General features: G+C 45.1%; 1 protein-coding gene across 5 annotated transcripts; it reads right to left on the bottom strand.

The window, feature by feature from the left end:
- Positions 1-1,854: 1,854 nt before the first annotated feature.
- On the bottom strand, positions 1,855-17,808 carry LOC131663861 (uncharacterized). Of its 5 annotated transcripts, none has more exons than XM_058934576.1 (11): positions 17,163-17,407; positions 16,203-16,360; positions 11,554-11,618; positions 7,457-7,632; positions 7,012-7,199; positions 6,265-6,453; positions 4,924-5,135; positions 4,252-4,391; positions 3,424-3,692; positions 2,908-3,142; positions 1,855-2,845 (listed from the first exon to the last, which is right to left on the bottom strand). In XM_058934576.1, the coding sequence occupies exons 2-11, from the start codon at positions 16,290-16,292 to the stop codon at positions 2,670-2,672; spliced, it is 1,740 nt and encodes a 579-aa protein (XP_058790559.1). In that variant the 5' UTR covers positions 16,293-16,360; positions 17,163-17,407; the 3' UTR covers positions 1,855-2,669. The 5 variants fall into 5 exon arrangements, with proteins under 5 accessions (XP_058790559.1, XP_058790557.1, XP_058790555.1 ...); XM_058934574.1 differs by lacking the exon at positions 17,163-17,407 and adding an exon at positions 17,679-17,808 and having other exon boundaries at positions 1,858-2,845; positions 4,924-5,138; XM_058934572.1 differs by having other exon boundaries at positions 1,858-2,845; positions 4,924-5,138; positions 17,168-17,406.
- Between the last annotated feature and the right edge of the window lie 3,746 nt (positions 17,809-21,554).

Genomic DNA, 21,554 nt, shown 5'->3' on the forward strand with positions numbered 1-21,554 from the left:
TCGCCGGCGCGACGTGTTCCGCGCGCTTCGATTTGTCGGACGTAGCCGCGGAGATAAGGCGCAATCGGCACTCGGGCGCGCCTTAGCTTTCTTCTCGAAGTGGCTCGCGGGTGCTCCCTCGAGGGAGATGCCGCTTGATGGGCTTGCGGCAATTGCCCGGCCGCTCTCGGCCTATCGATTAGCGCCAAATTACGCTCTCCGCCCGCGGCGCTTGGGCACTCGTTCGCGCGGGCGGCGCCCTCGCTCCGATCGGCGCGCGCGCGAGACCTGTGGCTCGCCGCCGAATCGAATGCGTGCGCGGCGGATCGATTTCGCATCTCTGCGCTTGGGCTCGAATGACGAGGAAAAACGAGGAGGGCGCGGGGGGCAGGCAAAACGATACTGCGCTCCCTCTCCGAGCGCCGCTAATGGGACTGTCACCCGGTCAGTCGCGCAATGATCCACGCCCTCGAATCGATATGCCACCCTTACGCGCGTGACGCTTTTTCGCCCTCTTTCACCCTCGTCAAATTCGCTCGGGAGATAAAGTTTCTCTCTCTCTCTCTCTCTCTCTTCCGTTCCGACTTGGCCGTTTCGTATCTTGCAAACTCCCCTTGTGATAGTAGAAGAAGAAGAAGAAGAAAAAAAGGCGAAGCAGAACTCCAAGTTCTGCTCTCTCTCTCTCTCTCTCTCTCTCTCTCTCTCTCTCTCTCTCTCTCTCTCTCTCTCTCTCACTCTGCAAGGAAAAAAACTTTGCTGGCTAATTTCTTTCGCTTATGCAACTTTGATTTTTAACTCACGCGAGAGCGAAAGAAAGAGCTAAACTCCTTTATTGTAGTACGACGAGGAAATTTAGCAGCGAGCTGAACGTTCTAATGAACTTCGATTTATCGTTGCGTCTATTTTCTTTTTTTCACCGGCGAGTTACGATGCGGGAAGGATATACGCCTGCGCGTGTACGAGACAGGAAGCCATGTTCGCTAATGAAAAATTCGACTGAAAAAGTTGCTCTGCTTGGAACCAGAAAAAGATTAGAGCGGCGTCATTCTCATTTACATGCTCGACCTTATAGCAGGAAACCCTTAAAGAGATTAAGGTCACTTCGTTAAGCGCAGCAACGTTCGAGATAATTAAAAAAAAGTAACGGTTAAGCCAAAAAGTATTACTTTCGCGGAAAAAGAAACTCGAGCATCCGCGTGAGCAAACAAAAAAGATACAGAGTAGGGATACCGTGTTGCTAAAAGTTTCAAGGAAATAATCGTATGAAAATTTCATGAACGAAAATATCGTTCCGATCTACACGTCTAAATAATGAGGAGAATCACAACGTCGTGTTATTGATAAATGAGGAAGCTTTTTAAACAGTTTGCTTGTCGATTGTATTTTCAAAAGTTGGCAAACGATTTTCAGAACCAGTGCTATTAATAGAGATAAAGATCGAATTTTAATATTTCAGTGCATATTCAAATATTGTAAGTAAACATTTTGAGTTCCTTATAGAGAAATGTAGGGCTTTTTCTTCCAAACTTGTAAACTATGCATCGATTAATATGAAAATAAGGTCGGTATGTAGATGAGACTGCGAAGAATGCTTTGTGCACTTCTTGCAAATAATTTTATTAAAATAAAAACATGCATCGCGTAAGAGCTTTTTTTTGTATGTACAAGCAGATTTTAAGTTAATAAAGGCAACAATTTTAAAAATCTCTGAGTAATATTTTTTCACTTCGTAAAATACGGCGTAGTATTTGAAGACCCAAGTAATTACCAACGTAAAGGTATTAATAGTGGCAGCTATCTCAATGTCTGACATTGAAGTTATTATGTACATATATATATAGTACGCAAACGTTCATAATAGATTATGTGCACAGAGCTGGGAATTGATGTTAATTGCATCGACGTAATCAATTGCACTAATAAATATACACTTTCAAGTGTGTGTTTTTTCCTAGTTTGAGTATATAAAATTTTAATATTCCAATTCGTCAAACAACTTGACTCATTTATTTACGCCTGTCATGAATACATATTAAAAATGACTTTCGACGCATGCAAAAGTTATTTACAAATAAATGCAAGTTAAATATCAAAACTGTTAAATACTTCCTCAAAATATTTCATCGCGGAGACACGAACAATAAAAAATATACAGTTTTCTTTTTCAATTTTATTAATTAATGCGATAGTTCTTAATTGTACGGATACATATGACTTAAATGATAGTAGCATCAGTATAGTTATTTTACATTGTAATAAGTTTTGTGTTTCATCCGAATAATGCTTTATAAGGTAGAAACTTCTTATTCACATGCACACGACAGACTCAGAGAGCTGTTTACTTGGCGTGAAATGACTTATCAGTTTATAACAAAATGCTCGATAATTAAATAAAAAAAGATGAAGTTGGAATCAGAATGCAAACATAGATTTTGAACAATCATCGAAGTCGATGCTTCTAGTCTACAACTAAAAATTAGTACGTGAGAAAAAATACATACACAACATGTTCGTCCATAAAAGCTCTTATACGTAGACGTTTGCACGATTAATTTAATTAATTATCGGCGATTATGAATCTAAATTTAACAAAACGACAAAGAGAAGCGAAATCCAGCAGAACACCAGCAAAAGAACTTATCACAAGCACTTTGATTCTTCTACGTTCGGTATATTCACGCAATTTTACTTCAAATCAGTCTGTCGTTGTGTCGATCGTCGAGATTAGAGCTCGATCGGTGATGACTGCGATGCCGTCTGCGCGGTGGCGTTGGCACGATCAGCGATGCCTCGATCGCCGACTCCTCGATCAAACTCGAACGCTGTTGCAAACGGCTCGGTTTTTCCGGAGGCATTTCTGCTGGATCTGAAAAATGTCACCGTCGTAATTGGCGAACTGGTCCTCTATCCACGTCACTTTATACCGACCAATCTCGTCGTTCCGCGAGTCATCGAAAGGATTACGCCTGTCGCGTCGATGATGAAAGTCGACGAGCCGATTGCTGTCACTCATCTCCTCGTTTGCCGTATTTCGATCACGAGTTATCGGTACGATGTGTGGTTCAGGTGACTTTTCTTCTTCCTTGTCCACGTAGGCATTCAGCGCTGAGTCCAGCTGCCGAGCCACCAACGCAGTATCCCCGTGCACGCCGTTCTCAACGATCTGCGGAGCAGGTGTTTTCATTCGCTTGCGCCTGATACTACGGCAACTGGTCGTACGTAGAGGCACGAAAGGATTCGAACTTCGAGGGGCGCGTGTAAATAAACTACATGAACTTGTAGAGGATTGTTGTTTTAGACTATTCAGCGTCCGTGTCATTACGTAAATTCAAATTCCCTCAATCGTAAACGAAGTTATACTCTTAAAACTGTTACAATTTCGCGCTGAGCGGTGTTTTTTTCTTCAACGAATGTCTGATAGAGATCGAAAAAAATGCAACGTACCGGCTGACTCTTCAATTCAGGACTAGGCGGCGGCGTTTGAAAAGTCTCCTGAGCGTCGACCTGCTTCGCAAGCTCGCCACTCTGTCTTACGATTTGTGACTTTTCTCCATCTTCCGCCTCCGCCTTCTCCCCGATCGCTTCATCTTCGTCGTCGTCGATTTCCTCGATGAGCATCTGGCATGGCAATGATTCATTTGACAGACTTCGCTGCACGACCATGATTATCACCTCTTTGTCGGGTAGCTCGATACTTGGCTCGACGAGCGCATCTAATGGCAATTTTACTTCAGAAAATTTACGAAAAAGGCCATGGAAAAGCGACGATGAATCAACGTGGCCGTGGCTTTATACGGGAAAATGAATGATATCACCAACAGGATGGATAAATGCAGTAAAAAAACAATTTTCATATGAAATCGTTGCTATGTCAAGAGAATAACGAGCTTGTATGATGTTTCTATTTTACGAGTTTTCAAACGTATTGAAAAAATTAAACGTGCAACACAATTGTCGTATAAGGGCAAGAGATCAGTTCATGCGAAAGAAAACATTTTAAAAAATCGACAGCCACGGCAACTGAAGGAAAATATATAAAGATATAAACGAGGTCACTTCTTCAACATTTCTAGCAGCAGCAGTTTACTCGAAAAACAAAAGTAAAGAAGCAAATCACAGGACTCATTTTTCGAAAAAAGATATATTCCCTTACAAATCATTACCAACCGGCGAAAGAGGAGGAAAAAAAAGGTAAATAACGAAAAAAAAGGTGAAACTTGGGCTCTGTCCGAGCAATAAAAAAGCATAAGAGGTAGCATCAGTCGAACTCACCTCCGAGGATGCCGGAGGACAATTGTTCCTCTCGGTCGTCGTTGGAACGCTCGGCAAACAGATAGCTGCTTCTGGACTCGTAACCCATGTCGCTAGCCGATGGCTGCCGCTGCGAAGACGAATCGCGCGACTCGCCCGACCTGAAAAGACAATGCATTTTCCGCTCGCTCCTCCTCTGTGCAAAGACTCTCGCTCTGGCCCTTATCGCGCGAAACTCGCACACGGGCGCAAGCGCGTTTCAATTCTTATCGAGAGGAGCAGCTTTATACGTAGCTATAAACTTCCCGACGATTTTTTTTTGCCATGCCAACTCTCTTTTCCCCGCCCTCTCTCTCTCTCTGTCTCTCTCTCTCTCTCTCTCTCTCTCTCTCAGGCAGCCAATTTTCATAGCTTTAGGTTAAGTGTGCTTTTATGCATGCGAGAGAGAGAGAGAGACAGAGAATTGAGCTTGTTAAGAGGTTCTTTGTGCTCGTCATAATTTTCATCTCTGTTTGGCCCAGGGATCGAGCACAAAATTGATCAATAATAGTTTTATCAAGCCCTTTCCCATCAGCGACGTCCTTTAAAGGATATTTTAAAATCTACCCTCGCAATCAAATCAAGTCGCGATTGTTCGTCGTTTAAATAAAATTAGACGAGAAGAGTTGATGCAAAAGATTGTCGGAAACTCACTGGTCATTGCAACTGTGAAAAGCATCGTGAAGATTGAACGACGAAGAGGGAAAAGGATCGACTTGTGCGTCAGCATGAGGCTGAGCTTTGACAGGAGTGGAAGTTTTGACATCCTCGGCTTGGTCGATCTTAAAAATCGAGTTATCCCCTGCGGCCTCGTCGATCCGTTGGTCAGCGTTGAAGAGTCTCTCGGGAGTCTGTGGCTGCTGTTGCTGCTGCAAGTTTATATATATACATATATGTGTGTGTGAGTGTACGCGCAGCAGAGATTTAGTACGAATTTTCTTTTCTGGAAACATCGGATAAAGTTTGTAAATCCGCTTAGCGCGCGCGGCGCGAGATTTCACAGAAAACGCAATTTACGACGTTGCCTCGTATAAATTCAAAGGCGACGCGCGGTCAGCTCGAGCTTCTCGAGAATGCATCTTATATCTATAATACGGACGTTTCTTGCTCAATAGTTCGCCCGCCCCGATAAGCGCGAGTGGCGTTTCATTTTTCGATGACTGTCTTTTGCGTAACCAATATTTCACGTTTCACGTCGATTTACGTACAGAAAAATGGACAACATAGTTCATTACATTTGTTCGAACGAGCCGTCATTCATAATTTACTCGACCGTCGTAAATTTGATTGAAAAAAGCATATAATTTCTTTATTAGAACAATTGCGTTCAGGGGCTCAGCACATATGTAACTTGGAAATATTCGTCAACTTTATTTTCAACGTTATTCAAGTCGAGATTAAAATTCTTTCGAGCTTATTACTTTAACGACTGACTTGCACGAAAACGTATTTTTAAGAGTAATTAACTAAAGATCGAGTTAATCCGCTATCGAAGGTTAATGTTACTGCTGGATTTCGATAGCACTATTTGACAAAACAAAGTGTTGCCTACTTCTGCTAAAATCGTCTTGCAAATAAAGACAAATAAATGAACGGAATCTATCTTTAGTGATAATCGTGAGTCGTTATTCAGACGGTACCCAGTGTCAATCGCAATTGCGGTTATACTCATAATTAGTAGCAATGTGTCATCCGACCAGTAGAAATTGATAGCCTGTAGATAATTACTCGTTATTCTTAGTTTACGATAACAAAAAATGTATTTTATCAAAGATTATATGATACTTTCTACGTGCATTTTTAACGTCTCCAAATAGATTTCGATAACATCGCGAAAGGCAGAGCATCAGACGCGTGAGTATCAAAAATCAGTGTATCATCGTTCGTAGTTTACATTTACCCTCGAGCCATCTACCATTTCGCAAAACAAAAAGAAATAACACATCCACAGCGAAAAATCGCAAGCCAAACAAAGCACATCAGCACCACACTCACCTGAGGGAACACAAAGAGCGAAGTGTCGTGTGGAAGGGAAGTAGTTTTCATATGCCTCGGTGGCCTTTTCGCTTCCTCTTCCAGCTCCTCCTCGGGTAGTTCAGGCAGGCTAAAGGTGCTGCGGTTCTTCTTTGGTCTCGTCGGCGACGCACGGATTACCTCTGAACTTTTTTCCAAAGAGCGCTCGAGCTGTTTTTTTTTCGATAAAAAGTTATTAGCCATCGCGCGCTTCATTAGCCGACGTTCATTTTCTTTGAATCGAGTTTTTTCCATTTCCCAGTTGCCTAACCATCACGTGCGTCGATTATGCATAATTACGGCCGATTGCCGAGCTAATACGGCTTACCGATAGAAACTTTGAGTACGTAATCGTTCGAAATAATTGCTTTCGAACATCAAACAAATCTTATTTATAACAGCACCAGTTAAACGCTTTTACGACGTTCACACTCCAACAGCTTTTGAAAAGAAACATGAAAATTAATTATCCATCGTGAATACGTCGTAAAACGGTTAAACTGCACTGTTAAGTTGAAACGTGGTTATCCGTTCATTTGATGTACCAACAAATCAAGAACAACCTCCGCACCTTCTACAAAAATTAATAAGAGTTGATATGAATCTTCGATCGAGCGGGAAATAATTTCCTCGTGAGTTGCTCGACGTAGAAGCGATAGAAATGAGCTCATTGTCTGCCACGCGACAGTTGCGAATCCCAAAGCTATACGTAAATAAATGAAAACCAACCGCAACGAACTCATCGTCGGAATCTCTGGTGCCATCGTCATCGATACTTTCGGTCGAGCGACTGGCGTCAAACTGTGGCGAAGCATTATTGGCGTTGTCGTTGTTACTTTGGAATCGGGGCCGTCGCTGCCGGCGTCTTCTTGGCGGTGGCACTGGCGCGGCAAGTCCGACGCTCGCCGAGCTCACACCTGCGAAAGAGCAAACCTCGTTAAGGCAGATTTAATTGACGAGTGGTAATCTCGTAAAAGGCAATGTGCAATGGTCGAGAACAGCGCAAAGTCAATGAAATTATCACGCCGGCAGATGTGAATTGACAAAGCAGCGACGTAAGACGATGCTCTCTCGCGCGATTGTTCCAGTCTCTCGGGAAACGATGTGACGTTTGACTGCGATTTTCGACTGAATATTTCATATCGAGGAGTTAAACGCAGCATCCGCTACCTACCATTGAGTCTGGACAGGTAGCTAGAGCTCCTCTGGTTAGCAGCGTCGAAGAGAGCGCTATCCAGCGGCTCGCAGGCAACCTCAAGATTAACGTCCACCCATTCGCTCGGATGGAACGGCCTGTCCACCGAATCGATGCTCTGACCACGCTGCAACTGCTTCCGTGGCGCGCTACCGCTGCAACACATATCGCCCGCGAGCGTTATTTATAACTCCGCTGCGGAATTACTCGACGTTTTTTTTTCCTCTCTCGCGCCTCAATTGATCGGTTTTGGCCTGATAGATCGCTGGATTGTTAAAGCGTTTGGCTCGCTGCGATTATTAATGGGCCTTGCTGGCCTGTCTCCCCCCTCTCTCTCTTCGACGCACGAGTTGTTTTATTTTTCTTCCTCTTTTTTCTATTTTTTCGCTGCGTAGTTTTGGTTTCGCTCCAACGATGTTCGTGCACACGACAACGCATCGATTTTTAGGGAGCAATCAATAATCGACGGCGAATCAAGCACTGTTGCATTGCGATTCGTGTCGTCAAAAAATTCAAAGCGCACCGCGCCCATCCACCGACGAAAAGTCATTGAAAAACACTGCGCCGATTACGCGTACGACACTCGACAACTCAGACTCGAAAACGAAGAAAGAAAAAAGAAAGCAACTGGATCCCAGCTCGACCGCGCGGCGCATTTTCTTCGGGCTACGCGGGCGACACCCGACGAGGCGTCGATAAAAGGCAGCGGCAGCGACGTTGCATCTCGGAAGCGATAGCTCGCCCAGGGACGACGCACTTGTCGGTGGGCGCAAACAGCGTGAAAATTCAAGGAGGGAGGGCGCGCGAGCTTGACCGGTAATTAGCGACGCCCGTGCGTGTGTGCGCAAGCTAATGCGAAAGTAAACAGGTTTGTCTTCGCGCGCCGCCGCGGCCTAATTACGCCCTATGGCATATGCGCCGCTAATTATCAGTATTGCAGGCGAGCGGCGGCGCAGTTTGGGTAACGACGTGCAGTGGCTTGCATCTTCGATGAGGGATTCTCATCGCGCTGGGGCGAGAGTTGCCGCACGACGCGCCTTGTTTTTTTTTTATTTGGAGGGTTGCGAGTGGGGGGAGGGGGAGTATGCTTTTAACGAATGTGGGTCGAGTTTTCGTATTTCACTTGATCGGAAAAACAAGGAATTCACAGTAGATCGATTCGACTTCAGTACAATGGTTTGTCGACTTTGTAATTGTTTTTCACGCTAGCCTTATTCGAAGTAGTACATGAAAGACATTTAGATAATTTACATAGATAGGAGGCGAGCGAAAGTTATATGGTACTAGGAAATACCGAATAGGTATTATACAAAAAAATTTGAATAAATTTTTGTGAAAAAAAAGTTATGTAATAAACTAACGGAATTTCGTTGGCCTCCTCAATATTTCAAATTATCCTCATTTCAATACACTAGTACTCCAAAATAAAAATATGTATGAGCGACAAAAGTTCAACTGACTTTTTTATACTTTCGTGCTACAATTTACGTTAAAAAAAACAGGCGGGCATATCTACGAATTGGCATCCCTGGCACACATGTTGAGTATAGTGTCGCTCGTATTCCAGTATTTTTAACACTAAAGCTGCTTACTATACACTCAAACGTAAAATATACGTTTTACAAAAAAATTGTAAGAAGCTTTCTCTTATAAAATAGGTCATGCATGCGCATAAAAAACATTCGCACGAAAGAATACGACGAAAAGCAATACTTTATGCAACAAATCACGCTTGGTAAGAAAAACATTTGGAGGGAAAAATAAGAGCACTCAAAATATATGCTTTTAACTCCTCTTATGAAAACGAAAACCTTACAAATTGAAGCCATTTGATTCGTGACCTGATTGGCTGAAGGATGTAGTCACGTGACCAGTCGTTATTCGATGACCTATATATATATATATATATATATATATATATATATATATATATATTGAAATGTTTATGAATATAACTCATGAAATATGATTAAAAGTTGAAAAAGTGTATCTGTATAGTTTAGATGAATTTGATTAGAATTGATTAAATCACACTATAACCGCAATATAAAAATAAACGACTGATATCTCGATAGAGAAATTAATTGAATTTTCCTCTATTCGAAAGTTCAGCTTCGAATAAATAAAATAGAAAATAATATTAATAATAATATTAATAGAAAATAATAATTAATAATATAAATCGATAGATTATCATGATAAAATCTGTATAGTGATTTAGGCTTTATTGTGTTACTGAAAATATTGGACAATTATTTTTGGAAATGCATTAATTGGAATCGTAAACGTTTACTCTAGTATGTTATTTACATCATGAAGAATATTATTATAGAAAACCATAATGATTTTAGAACTTATGTTGCAATTGTTTATCGTGTTTGAAAATTTTTTTATGATTTTTCAACACGAGACATTGTACGATAAAAGCTTAAATCGTCGACTATATCTTATGTCAAAATAAATCATAGGAATATTTAATGCATATTGATTTGTCGAATTTTCAATTTCTTCAATAAAAGTTTTGATCTATATTCGCGCATTAAAATAAATACGAAAAAAGACGAAAAAGATGAACGCGCCAAGCGTCCTAGACATCATTAGTTCATATTAAAGAAAAATGTGCGGTCAATAGCTTGCAACGGCCCTGTCACGGAATCAAAGAATCTCACAAAAAAAAAGTAAATCACGAAAGCTCGTTTCGCGATAAATCTACTGGGACATAACAGAGCCAGCGACTAGTTTAATTGACGTGGCAATTCAAGATCAATCGTTGACAAAGATCATCCAATTACAAACAGAAACAACGCAGCGGAACGTTCGAATTTGCATTCCGCGGCGGCTCTCCTATGCATAATGCAGATTTCATTCAAAACCGTTCGTTCAATCGATCTCGGCCGTTATTAAGCAGCAATCTCAAGCACACAATATTCCCTCGTACATATAAATAAACATCCTCGAACTGCCAGTGAATTAGCATAGGTAAACACGAAGTCTCCCACGCCGACAGGTAAAAGAAAAGAAAAAGAAGGATACGCGCGTTCCCCCAAAAACGGCATCTCGCGCGCGCGTAGGACGTAGAGCGCGAGTCCCGTGAATCATCGTTTGGTTTCGAAAAAGGTATCGTGGCGCAGGATGCATCCGCGTTTAGACGACGGCGGAGAGAGAGAGAGAGAGAAAGAGAGAGAGAAGATCTAGGTCGATTTCCTCCATTTTTTTTCGCTCGCCTGTCGCGCGGTCCAGTTTTCGCCTCGGCTCACGCGCGCTCTCCCTCTGTCTCGCTGATGTGCCAACACGCAGGACGCGTTCTACGTGTCCGTATGGTGTGCGTGATAAGCGGAAGAGATATTTATGGGGTTTTCGCGCGCGCGCGCGTTAAACTCGTTCTCGTCTTTCCTCTTTTTTTGCGTCACTTCTGCCTCGCGCCGCTCTGATTATGAGTTATTCCAGCTGGATTCTTGCGTTGCTTTCGCCTCGAGATGTTTGTCATCTATCGCCGAGATCAGGAATGTCGATGCCGAGACGCTTTTTGTCCACATTTTTTCTTTTAATGCCCTGGCCTTTCATAGAAGCAGCCTGGCTTATTTTATCTTCGGGAATAGCGCGTAACTCATAAAATTTGCATAATCCAGTGTAGTACCGATTTAGTATCATTTTATTCCCCGTGTAAATTCCCATTTTATTGGTACACGTTTTATAAAAACCGGCGAAAATTGGTATCGCCGGATACCTTCAAAATTTGTTACACGCCAATCGAAGCATTACGAAATAATCCCACAGAAAAATACGGAGAGCATGTATTCAATGAACGCAATACTTCTGCGAAATAAAATGAAATGAATAGATCAATAAGAGAGGAAACTCCATCGGCGGCGCTTCGTTACTTGCTCGCGCGCGCGCGGCAGACTCGGCACGCATAAGCAACTCTGCACGCTCGTTCGCGCGGAAAGCATCGTCGCCGTTTGTTCAGCCGAGCCACGCGCACGTACGGCCATCTCGTTCTCCGCGGAGCCGACAGATATTCCACGATTTGAATTCCAAGCGTAAAGTGGCAATATTACGATGGCGTGTTCATATACCTCGTGACCCGTTGCGCAGCGCCGGCCCCAAGGCACGAGCCGTCTTCCTTCAAGCCTGGATAGATCTGCAAACACAAGAGATACACCAAGTCGTGCGAGAGAATGGAAGAAGCGCCACTGCGTTTATCGACGCCGCTCTCAAGGACGCGCCGCCGTTAACCCGCTGCATCTCTCCCGCTCGCCATTGTCTCTCGCGATTGGGCCTCGGGCTGCCGTGCCTCTCGCGCGCGAGCTATTGTCCGGCCGCGGCCGGACGACGGAACGTCACGGGGCGCGGGCCAGCTTTCGGTGGGGAAAAGCTCCGAGCTCGGGGAGGCCACCTCGTGGGATAAATAATCGAGGACAATTACGCCTCCTCACCCCCCCCCCCCCCTCTCGAAATTGCCCGCGACGAGGTGGTCCCAAACGAGAGCGAACGCGCGCGCGCACTTACGAGGCCGCGAGAATGAGGTAACTGAATTATCGGGCTCGAACACAATTGGCGAAAAATTTTCCCTCGCGGGGGGCCAATGCCCCTTTGTGCGTACCGGCCTCGCGGCGCATGTATTTTTCATGATCTTGTTTTTTCTCTGATCCCTTTTTTTCTCTTTTGCTTTACGATTGAATTGCCAAGTGTGAGAGATACTCGATATGAGTTTTCGTTTATTCGCTTCTAACTTTGCATTTTCACTTACATGAGTGCGATCGAGAGTATTTTTGAGCGATCAGTATAAATGTTCAGTGGCTATTGATTTTATTACGATTTTAACGCATCTTGTACATTGATGGCATTAGAGATCGCTGATGGGCCTTTTTTTTTCTATCAAATGAGATACTTTATTAGCATGATTATAATGTCTTGGGTTCGCTTTATTCTACTGATTTTAATTTTAACGTTATTTTCTTTATAATCACTTCAAAATAAAACTAAAACGAGAATATAAACCACTCAACTTCCGATAAGTAAAAAAAAAGACTCGAATTTTCAATTCATGAATTCAAAGTGTCACTGAAATTAATCCTCATCGAATTGTCCTCAACATCAAATGGTCTAATGGTTCTAACGGCTCTACCTCTCGCTCTCTCTCGATGTGTTTTTAACGTTAACCTACAAAATTCATGTCAAGTTTCGTGTTTCAACACACGCTCAGAGACGCACATGTCGTCGTAGCGCTGAAGAACCAAGGAAACCGGTTCAATACTCGCCTCACCTCGCGCCGTATTCGAGTTTTGAGCTTTCCCGTCTACAGACGTTGTGTATTTGCGTGACGACAACAAATAATTGCTCGTCGTTGAAAACAAAAATAAAAAAAGAGAGAAAAAGGAAACAACGCGTAAATCGTTTTCTCGGACCTCGTGTATACGAAAGAAACGCGCGCGTTAACTCGGTGTCCGCGTATGCATTACACATTTGCCTGCCCGGGAGAGCGAAGCCTCGGCGGACTGCACAGCGGGTTTACATTGCAAATTCGTTCACCGAAACTCCTGTCGCGCGAGCAAGTTATTTGCCGATTAAATTAGAGCTACGAGAGAGCTGCGCCGTTATAGTTGGCGTCAGCGGCGTTTAAATGTCGAGGACGCGCGACGACGAGTGACAACTGTTAGACGCGCTTGCCCGAGGGCGAGGGTCAAAAAAAAAAAAAAAAGATGGCTCGCTCGAGTCAACAATCGCAGGTGCAAAGCTAATTTTGTTGCATTTGGTAAGGCTCATTTCGGCGATCCCTTTCAATTGAAAATACCGCTAATCCCTCGTGAATCGCTCGTTAGTTTTGTTTTATACTTTACCCGCGAACCTGAGCGCGACCAGCGAATTTCAAAACTTCCAAGCAAAGCGACGCTCGGGAAAACGTTCACGTTAACAAACTAGAATTTGGAAAAGCTTGACGCGGGCGCCGAGAGAGAATAAAAATAAAACGTTGTGCCGGGATATTTACGAAAGGAAAAAGAAAAGAAAGCCGAACCCAACCCCGATTACTGCATCAAACCAATTCTAAAACGCAAGAGCTCATTAAAGTCCCGTCATTATTACCCAACATGCAGCCTTTAAAGCCTGGTTACAAGCTTCACTCTGCGTCACTCGTTAAACATTAGATGCGAAAAATGCAATTAGCAGCAGCGCACTTTCAAAATCGCGCATATATTCAATTGTCGTCGAGGTAGCTGTCGGTATAAATCCGTCAACGGGATCGGAAGACGAAGCCGTTCGTCTTGTAGCGACGATTTATCGAGCGGTTTTTTTCTGTCTCTTTTGCGGCGCGAGAAAGGATTTTGCATCGGCGAAGATAGTGAATTGAGAGTGTTTTCAGGCGAGCCGTCGAACGCGATGCAAATTCGAATTTTTGAAGTTGAGCGTTTGGCGCGAGACGTTGCGTAAACTTGGAATTGAAGGAGCGTTACGCAAGCAATTTCGCCGAATGATCGGCTGAGCGATAGCGATCGTTTGAGAGATACATTAATGTATTGTTGCATTCATCGCGGGGAGAAAAGGCTGGCTGCGCACAAACGATCGAGTAATTTAAAAAGTGACCCCCCGCGCGCATCTAATAACGCCGGCATACTGGCTCCACGCTAAACATCGAGAAGGATCCTCGGCCAAAACATATTCGGGATGACGGGTCTGTCCCAAGCGAGCGAGATAAAAGAAACACGTTGAACGACGCGCGATCGAGCCATACGCTGCCAAAAATCGTCCGCCGATCATCGCGTCCCTCGCCTTTTACGGCGCAGAGGCTCCACGCGCCAACGAAGATAAGCACGGTGCTTGAATTTTTGGACGAGCGGCGCAGTACGCGATAGCCGGCCGGCAAAACAAACGAAAAGCAATGTCGTTACTTAGCGCCCTCGTCTCCATTACGGGGCGGATGACAAATTCGCCTGCAGGTAATGCTCCAACCATTAGCGCGCGTGCACCGGACTAATGAATCGCGGGCGAAACTATTTGCAGTGGCGCCGGCGCACCGAAAACCTTAATAGACGCATTGCTCCGGCTATTATCGAGTCGTGCCGGCAGGCCAGTCGTTACCGGCGCTGCACTTATCGCCGGTAATAGGCGTTCTTTTTGTTTTGTTTTGCTTCTTTTTTTTTTTTTTAAATTGCGCGCGGCGTTCACCTCCGTTCAACGAGCGCTCTCGAAGCGAATCCCGATCGCGGGGCTAACTAACTGTAAAGCTGCGACTCTTGCGGATATCGCCGAGCAATAGGTTGCGCAGTGCGATTTTAATAGGCGCACGGGCGAAACGGCGCGTATGTCGCGAAATCGACGAATTTCCAGAACAAGCAAAAAAAAAAACAAAAGCAAAGAACGGTTGAAAACAAAAAAAGGAAGAAAAAAAAAATTGGATTTCACGTTGCACGCACCGAGATAGACCAAACTGTCCTTCAATGGTTTGCAGCAGTAAAACTAGTAGTATGTTACACAACGTGCACTCGGCGGAGCAGAACTTTTGCATCCTTGAGCCTCGACATATATATGCACTACATTGTTTAGGTGTATACGTAGGCTCGCGCAAGATTCGAGTGATGCTGTTTTGTTTTGCGTGAGCAAAGTGAGCGGTGTGGGACTGTGTTCCTCGGCAAGAAGAGAGAGAGAGAGAGAGAGAGAGAGAAGTCGAAATTGTTTGCTGCCTGCGCGTTTGCACTGATAATTTATAAACGATATAATGTCGACGTTTTCTACTGAAAGGTATTTTCAGCTAAATTTACAACACGATAACTCACCGCTGAAAGTTTATCGCGAGAAAACGTACCGTAAATGAATATCATTATCGTTATGGTAACGGGATACTAAGACACGTCAATTCGCCAAATCCTCGTATAAATCACGGCATTAAATCAACTATTCGATGCTAAAGTGTCCTTCCTCGGCGATACGCTCGCGTCGGGAAACTCCACTCGTTCTCAAGAACAAAAGGCGTCTTTGAGCAAAAAGAAAAACGACGACAGCGCGTTGCCTAATGGCGTAGACAATTGATTGGTTCCAGGCAGTAAACATTCGAGTGACATAATTAACGACGGCGCGGCGGTACGTTTCCGGCGATGGCGCCGGTATCGCCAGCCAACCGATTTCCTTCGCGTCGCGGCATTACCGTCGGCTTATAATAATCATCGAAAGGTTCAACGGCACACTTTTTGCCCGCACGCCGATTGATAACGGCTGCACGCTTTGCCGACATTGCGATAAAGTTACGACGCGGCCTCGGTGCGCCTTGTTTTTCTTATCGAGTAATTCAATGCTATACCTTGTAGCCAAGCTCCAGCTGTGTATCAAAGTAATTATTCGATTTCAGGCAGATTTCGCTCGTAGACTTGTCGCGAGCGTCGCGTTTATCGTTTGATCTCGATTTACAACTCGACGGCATTGCAACGAGGCATTTCTGAAATTTCAAAAAAAAAAAAAAAAAAATGGAATCGCATGTTTCACCGAAGCAGGACGTGCAAGTACATAACAAAGATTTTGTCAAGCTCGCGGCTAATCGCACGATACACACTTAAGGGATCTGGGTCGAGCTGTGCGCGAGCTGAATATTGCTGTATCGCGCGGGAATCAAGTCCTTGACAAATTAATTTTCACTTTGGGATTCGGGTCGCACGAGCAACAAAGGGAATTCATTCTCGCGAGAGGCCGGAATCGATTTGAAGACGAACCCATCACGACAATAGAGAAAACTCACCTTGTGCGCGCATCTAACGAAGACACGATCGAGCGGCGATTTGGAGTCCTGCGCCTTGGCGGACTTTTCTTTGCACCACGCCTGTCCCATGTCTCTCTTCTGCCGCTGTGTTACAATAATCTAACCGACCTGCGCTCCAGTCATGCCCATCGTGTTTCCTGGAAAGATCCGCCGATCGTAAAAAAAACCTGTTTTTGCGTGTGCCTATGCGTATACGCGTTTTCGCGCGTGCGTATTGACTAATTGACTGCGGATAATTTCAATAACGGCGCGATAATCATGGTGAAAGCGGCTTCGCTTTGTTGCCGATATTCTCCATGCAGGCTTGTAATGAGGATGACGACGGTTTTGTTTTTGTCTCTCGCCACCGAGGCAATTGCGGATGGCGTGGTTTTTATCGCTGATTGGATTTCGATTGATCGGTCAACGCGAATGTGCGCATCGCACTTTTACGATCGACAAACACGCTTGCACGCGAATACGTACAATTAGACGTTGAAGAGACGTTCATTCGAACTTTCACGAATAATATTATAGACTCGCTTGCACGAAAAGATGTGTAAGCTGTCAAAGTAACTTCGAAATGAAATCTAGAGGCTTCTTTTACGTATTAACTTATCAAAAAAAAGTCACTCTCGCGAAAGAACGTTGTTTCTTTTCCTCGTGGGTTCTCCAGACTCATCTAGCATAAAAAAGAAAAGTCGGTCTAACGCAGGTCAACCCACGCCAAACGAAAATTACCGAGTCCCCATCTCGCCGTAGAAGACGAAAAAGAATCTTTCGAGAGAGTGCTTCCCATGAATGGACACGTCCGCCGAGAGGATACACGCCAATTGCGCAACACAGCGCCGATTTTTGAAAGCAGAGAGCGCGAACCGCGCGCAGCAGTACCGGGTGCAGAGAGAGAGAGAGAGAGAGAGACAGAGAGATAGGATATATCGAGGAGAGAAAGTGCACAACCTAACTGCTTATCTCGCTGTCTTTCGGCTGGAACGGGCGTCGTAGCGAGGACGCGCTTCTGCCGGCACTGAGCGAGGCAAATCGACTTCCGCGCGCACACACAACAACGACTCACGCGAACTTGGTCGCCGGAGAGATCGACGACGCACTGTGGCACGGCACGATGTATAATATCCACGCAAAATCCGAGGTCTGCGATGCTGGATCCGGCACCTGCGGCCGCGAGTGCGACACTGGCTTTCTAACCGGCTCGCTCGTTTTACAGCCTCCGCTGTGCCCAACAAACGCGCGCGCACACACACACACACACACACACACACACACGCGCGCGCGCGCGCGCGCGCGTACGTTCTCTCCCACCTTGCGAGGAACGCGATCTTCTACTATATACCGCTTGGGCCCGCGACATGAGGCCGCGCGGCGCGTGTCGCACCTGCATTTCTTTTTCGTCGCGGGCGATGCCGATTCTTTCACGAGTTCACAAGAGACGTTGCGCCCCTCGATAAAACATATTACCGTTGAACTCCGGCGCGAACGTAGATAGGCCAGCCGTCGCCGTCGCTTTTTTTCGCACTGTACCGCTGGCGAAATCGAATGCAGCGCCCACGACCTGGTTAATTGCCGTGGTCGACGATACCCTATCGTATACCGACCGTATACCGGCATTGTCTCTTTTATCGCTCGCGTTCACATTCCGAATGATACCAAGTACGGATGCGCACTTCCACGTCCGCGTCGACCGGGCAAAAAACCTCGCGACCCAGTAATCAGCGCTAAAAGACGTCGTGCGCTCGTAACAGCATGACGATTGTTTTTCTTCGTTTGATCATTTTTGTGTTTTTTTTATTTTTCTTAGTTACACGAAAGCTTATACCGAGGGAATGAATAATAAGCACGCGCCGACTCGATTACTCGGAAAAATGCGCATCAGCTTGTTGCGAGGAACTTTCTCCGAGTGTGCGGGCCGAGTGAATCGTCACGTGCGCGCCCGTTTCTGCGACCGACGATCGCACCGCGGTCGGAACGGACAACACGCCTAGCGCACGACCGAGTTGCGTCAAAGCTTCTCTCTCTCTGTCTCTCTCTCTGTCTCTCTCTCTCTGTCTCTCTCTCTCTCTCTCTCTCTCTCTGTCTCTCTCTCTGTCTCTCTCTCTCTCTCTCTCTCTCTGTCTCTCTCTCTCTCTCTCTCTCTCTCTCTGTCTCTCTCTCTCTCTCTCTCTCTCTCTCTCTCTCTCTCTGTTCGCGAGCTGAGAGCTGAATCTCGTGCGCACCGATTGCGCGCGCGTGAGAGAATTCGCCGCGAGCATCACGCGCGTATTCGCCGAGCGAGGAAGAGAATGCGCCAGTGACTCACCGCGCGTCATCGCCTCGCTTCCCTTCTCCCCGCGCGCATCTGCATCGACCAACGAAATCCCGCGAAAATCCCGCGCGGCTCGTCTTCGATTTGAAGCCCGGCGAAGAGGCCGCGGGGACGCCGAGTAGGAGCGCGCGCAACGCGAAGAAATCGCGACGCTTCGTTTCAAGGCTTCAGCCCGTCGCCTTACGTCAGCGCGATCCGTCCCCTTAACTCAGTTCCCACGATGCGCGCAACTGCAATGCCATTGTCGATTCGCGCGCTACTGTCGGCAAAGCCAGGGTGGCGACAGTTTGTCATGAGAGGATAACAGGCGGATGATGCGCTTTTGTTATTGTTTTCGTCTGCTCAATCCCCCCCCCCCCCCTTCAATGTACGCACGATGACGATTGTCGGGGCTTTCACGACGGCGCTGCTTTATTCTCCTTTTCGCATCGCCGAATGATACCGCGCGAACTTTCGATGACGTCTTGCGCGCGGTAATTAGCCAAAGTTCGAGTCGAGCAAGAGGTATAGTAATTTGAAAATCGCGTTTGCCTCAACTCGTGGCTAGCAACGAATTATTTCGCGCGTAGACCTTGCAACGGAGTGCCGTTCGGTTTTTTTGCACGCTGCGTCGCGCGCCACATAATCGCCAAGTTAACGCGATTACAATGATAGTTATTAAACGAGGGCGCGCCGCGCGTGAACCTCAGACGGGACGCGCGAGCGTCGAAACGGCTGCGACGCGTAAGGTGCCGTAGAAAGTCAGAGCGCGAATGAGGCAGCGCGAGCGCAAGATTCAGCTCGCAGATCACAATCGGAAAACATCGAGGCAGCTACGTAGACACGCTGCTCCCGCGCTTTCTCGCGAGTGCGCGATAACGTTCGCTCTTCGCCTCCCCCCGCCGCCACCCGCACAGCCCCTTTCTTCTCGAAAATAAGAGTGCTAATGCATTCGCCCACGATCGCGGAGAAAACGCGAACGATTAACGGAACGGCGTGTATGAGGCATCCGCATGTCTAATTCCTTGATTGCGAGCTTTAGAGATGATCAACACAAGCACGAAGTCGTATCTGCGCTAGCCGCATGGTTTGCTTCGCGTACCACTCTGTCGTATTTCTTTTTAACGGCTGACAGAAATTCTCACTTGATATTCCGTGTGGTAATGATCGCGAATAGTTTGGTTATATTCAAGCGGCGACACGAGTATGCGAATTGATTGGCTTAATCATATATAATTATTTGATGGACTGCTGTCACGTTAATGTCATTTGAGAGTGTAATGTAATTTATAATTTTATTTATGGAAATTTGATTGACGAGAGAAGCGCCATGAACAAGTTCTGATGCTTTATTATGACTGATTAAATTTCATGAAGTTTTTATTGATTAAAATTATCAATAAACAATAAGATAATGTTCCTAATATTTAAGCTCAAATTATATAACAAGTTTTGTAAAATGGAATTAAAAAATGTTTTTGAAAAAAATCATTATTATGTTGCTTCGTACAATTTTCAAGCTGTAAAATATTTATGTTATTATTTTTTATATACTTTTGTACGTTATTTGAAGAAACAAATAGAAGATTGTGGTTCATTTATATTCTTGAATTTTTTATTCAACTTCGCTTTCCATCAATTATATGAATATTAATTCGAAAATCTAAAAAACGAGAAAAAAATGTATTTCAAAAAAATATGAAAAAATTCAGAGTGATTCTTGATAAAAATATGAACAGTTTTTCTCTTTACATTTTTGTTGTATGTTAGTTACTGTAGGAAATATAAACGATAAAAAAAAAGTTACTATTTTTTTGACAAAAATCACCATAACTCGGTTAGTTGTTAAACTGGAAAAAAGTAATTAAAAAAAGATTAATAAGTTCTTGGAGAGAGCTTGAAAACCATTTGTACAACTTTTCTAAATGACTTATCTATCGAATTGTGCAGGTTTAAACAGAATTTAAGATATTACATTTTCTCAACGTCCATTTCAAAGTAATAAAATGATTAAAATTAGTTAATAAATTTTCGTAAATTACCTAGAAATACCTTTCAAATGAGCACTCGTTAACATCTGTACGACCATTATTAGTCGAAATACAAAACCTTGAATTTTACCTGATTTTAGTCACTTGTGGCCCTATTTTATTGTCCAACATTGTATACAAAGCAATTTCAATTCATTCCAAGGCACATTCGTGAAACGTTTCACTCCCACAGGTACGCATAGAAAAAGCGATTAGCCGAAATGACGCCTACTTAAAAGCCCATTGACGTCCATAACTATATTGTTACCGGTGAAAACAGCCGTCAGACATCGCTGGCAAATGGGCAGTGCCCATGGCCCTTCAAGCGCTGTATCGTTTTCCCACTACGGGGCTTGTGGAAAACTGACCTGCTATCCTATATAAACCAACCCCCGACAGTCAGTCGAGTCAGTTAGTCGAGTCAGTCAGTCGAATCAGTCAGTCGAATCAGTCAGTCGAATCAGTCAGTGAGTGAACTGAACACATTCGCCATGGCAGCTTTATTCTTGTGGATACCTATCGTGCTTGTGCAACTATCCTTGTCCGTCCTCGGCAGGGACTTGAGCTATGTGCCCCGTGCCATCGAGGTGGTTCGCTGGCGCCAGCCGGTCTGCGCAACAGCTAGTCCGTGCTACCGATCACCCCATGCCAGCAACGAGAAGATGGTGAACGTTCGCGAGGTACGCAGCGTAATCCTTTTGGAAGATTTGGAACCCTCGAGCATTGCAATGCCGGAGATGTACGAGAAGCCTGATGCGGTGGATCACAGCGAGAAGCCCCGTTCCACCGGTCTGTACGCGCACGACGAGCCGTCGCCTATTATCGTCACGAAGGTGATCGATTCGCCGATCGTGGCGATGATCGTCACGAGCGACTGCATCGATGGCGTGCCGTCGTGCGAGCAAGCGCTGGACGAACCATTCGTGGAGCACGACACGTTCGGACGTACTTTCGGTACGTTGGAGGAGAAGCAGCAAACCATACAAGAGATCATCGGTGATATACAGCACAAAAAAGACCAGG

The sequence above is a fragment of the Phymastichus coffea genome, unplaced genomic scaffold (genome assembly GCF_024137745.1).
Source record: "Phymastichus coffea isolate CEN01 unplaced genomic scaffold, Cenicafe_Pcof_1.1 PCOF00039, whole genome shotgun sequence".
Lineage (NCBI taxonomy): Eukaryota > Metazoa > Arthropoda > Insecta > Hymenoptera > Eulophidae > Phymastichus > Phymastichus coffea.